The following is a 1155-nucleotide window of genomic DNA, read 5'->3' on the forward strand; positions in this document are numbered from 1 at the left end:
CAGGAAAACACCTGAAAAACAGACACCTGCCCAGGTGTGTTCAAGCCAGCAAGAAGGGGCAGCCGCAGCCCCAAGAGGGCAGAGAGGACCTCCTGGGGCTCTCCTGCTCACAGCACCAGGAGCACAGCCAAGACCAGGTCTCCAGGGACAGGGCTGAGCGCAGCAGCCTCAGACACTTCCACTCCTCCCTGCGCTGTCCCTTGCTCAGCCTGGATGCAGCGGAAGGAAAGAGGCAGGATGTGGATGCTGTTCCTTACCTAAGGTGACAGCTGACTGCTCTGGGACGTTGATGACGATCTCTTTGAGACTCTGCACATAACGAACCCGATCCAGCAGAGGGATGAGGAAGTTCAAACCCTGGAAAAATGGTGGGAATAGGTGGCTGTGCCCTCTAACCTGGGGTCTTACCCCCAGAGACCTCAGCCAGACTAGAGAGAGCTGTGCAAACAAAGACCAAATAGTCTAGATATTGCGGGCAGAGCAAACATGCTTTACACATAGGGGGGAATTTATATTTCTCAGTGCTTTTAACACCCTATCGAGGGAAATTAGTCTACAGCTAAAAGGATTGCAACCTAGAAGAATAAGCACACCACTCCCCAGATCCTTGCGCAAAGGATGCACCTTGCTACAGCTTTAGGAACCTGTTGAATCCATTAGGGGAGAAAAGCAGCTCCTTACAGGCTCAAGGATTCGGTGGAACTTGCCCATCCTCTCCACCACCCAAGCCTCCTGCTGCGGCACAAAGAGGACCCCAATGTTCATGGGCATCCCGGACTTCAAGCGGCATGGTGCTGGGGCCAGCCACGCTCCACGCTTCAGCTGCTGGGAGCGCTGGAGAAAGGAAGAGGAACAGGATGGAGACTGGCTGCTGGCACCACGGAGCCCAGCACCATCCCTGCACTCCCATCTGAGATTGCTGCTCATACAAGGGCAGAAAATAGCACCGATGCCGTAAACAAGCCCATGCTGTGAAGGCACACAGGCTGTTCCCACAGGGATGACACCAGGGCCCCAGGGCCAGCTCGAGTGTCAGGGTCTTCCCTCCAGGGGCAGGGGGGCTCATCCCCATGCCAGAGTTTTCTGCACCTCTGCCAGTCCCTCACATCCCCACTGAGAGGAGGAACAAAGCCTCCCCGACACTGTAACGAGGGT

At 55.8% G+C, this 1155-nt stretch overlaps 1 protein-coding gene across 1 annotated transcript in view; it reads right to left on the reverse strand.

The window, feature by feature from the left end:
• The window catches only part of STOML2 (stomatin (EPB72)-like 2), a gene marked incomplete at its 3' end in the record, with an annotated part of 3541 nt that extends 2707 nt beyond the window's left edge, over window positions 1-834 (reverse strand). Inside the window, exons 1-2 of the mRNA XM_010187518.1 lie at window positions 682-834; window positions 258-357 (exon numbers count right to left, since the gene is read on the reverse strand). Coding sequence (XP_010185820.1) covers window positions 258-357; window positions 682-771 — 190 coding nt within the window. The remainder of the gene's footprint in view (window positions 1-257; window positions 358-681) is intronic.
• Window positions 835-1155: the final 321 nt, after the last annotated feature.

Source organism: Mesitornis unicolor, unplaced genomic scaffold (genome assembly GCF_000695765.1).
Source record: "Mesitornis unicolor isolate BGI_N332 unplaced genomic scaffold, ASM69576v1 scaffold36986, whole genome shotgun sequence".
Classification (NCBI taxonomy): Eukaryota; Metazoa; Chordata; class Aves; order Mesitornithiformes; family Mesitornithidae; genus Mesitornis; species Mesitornis unicolor.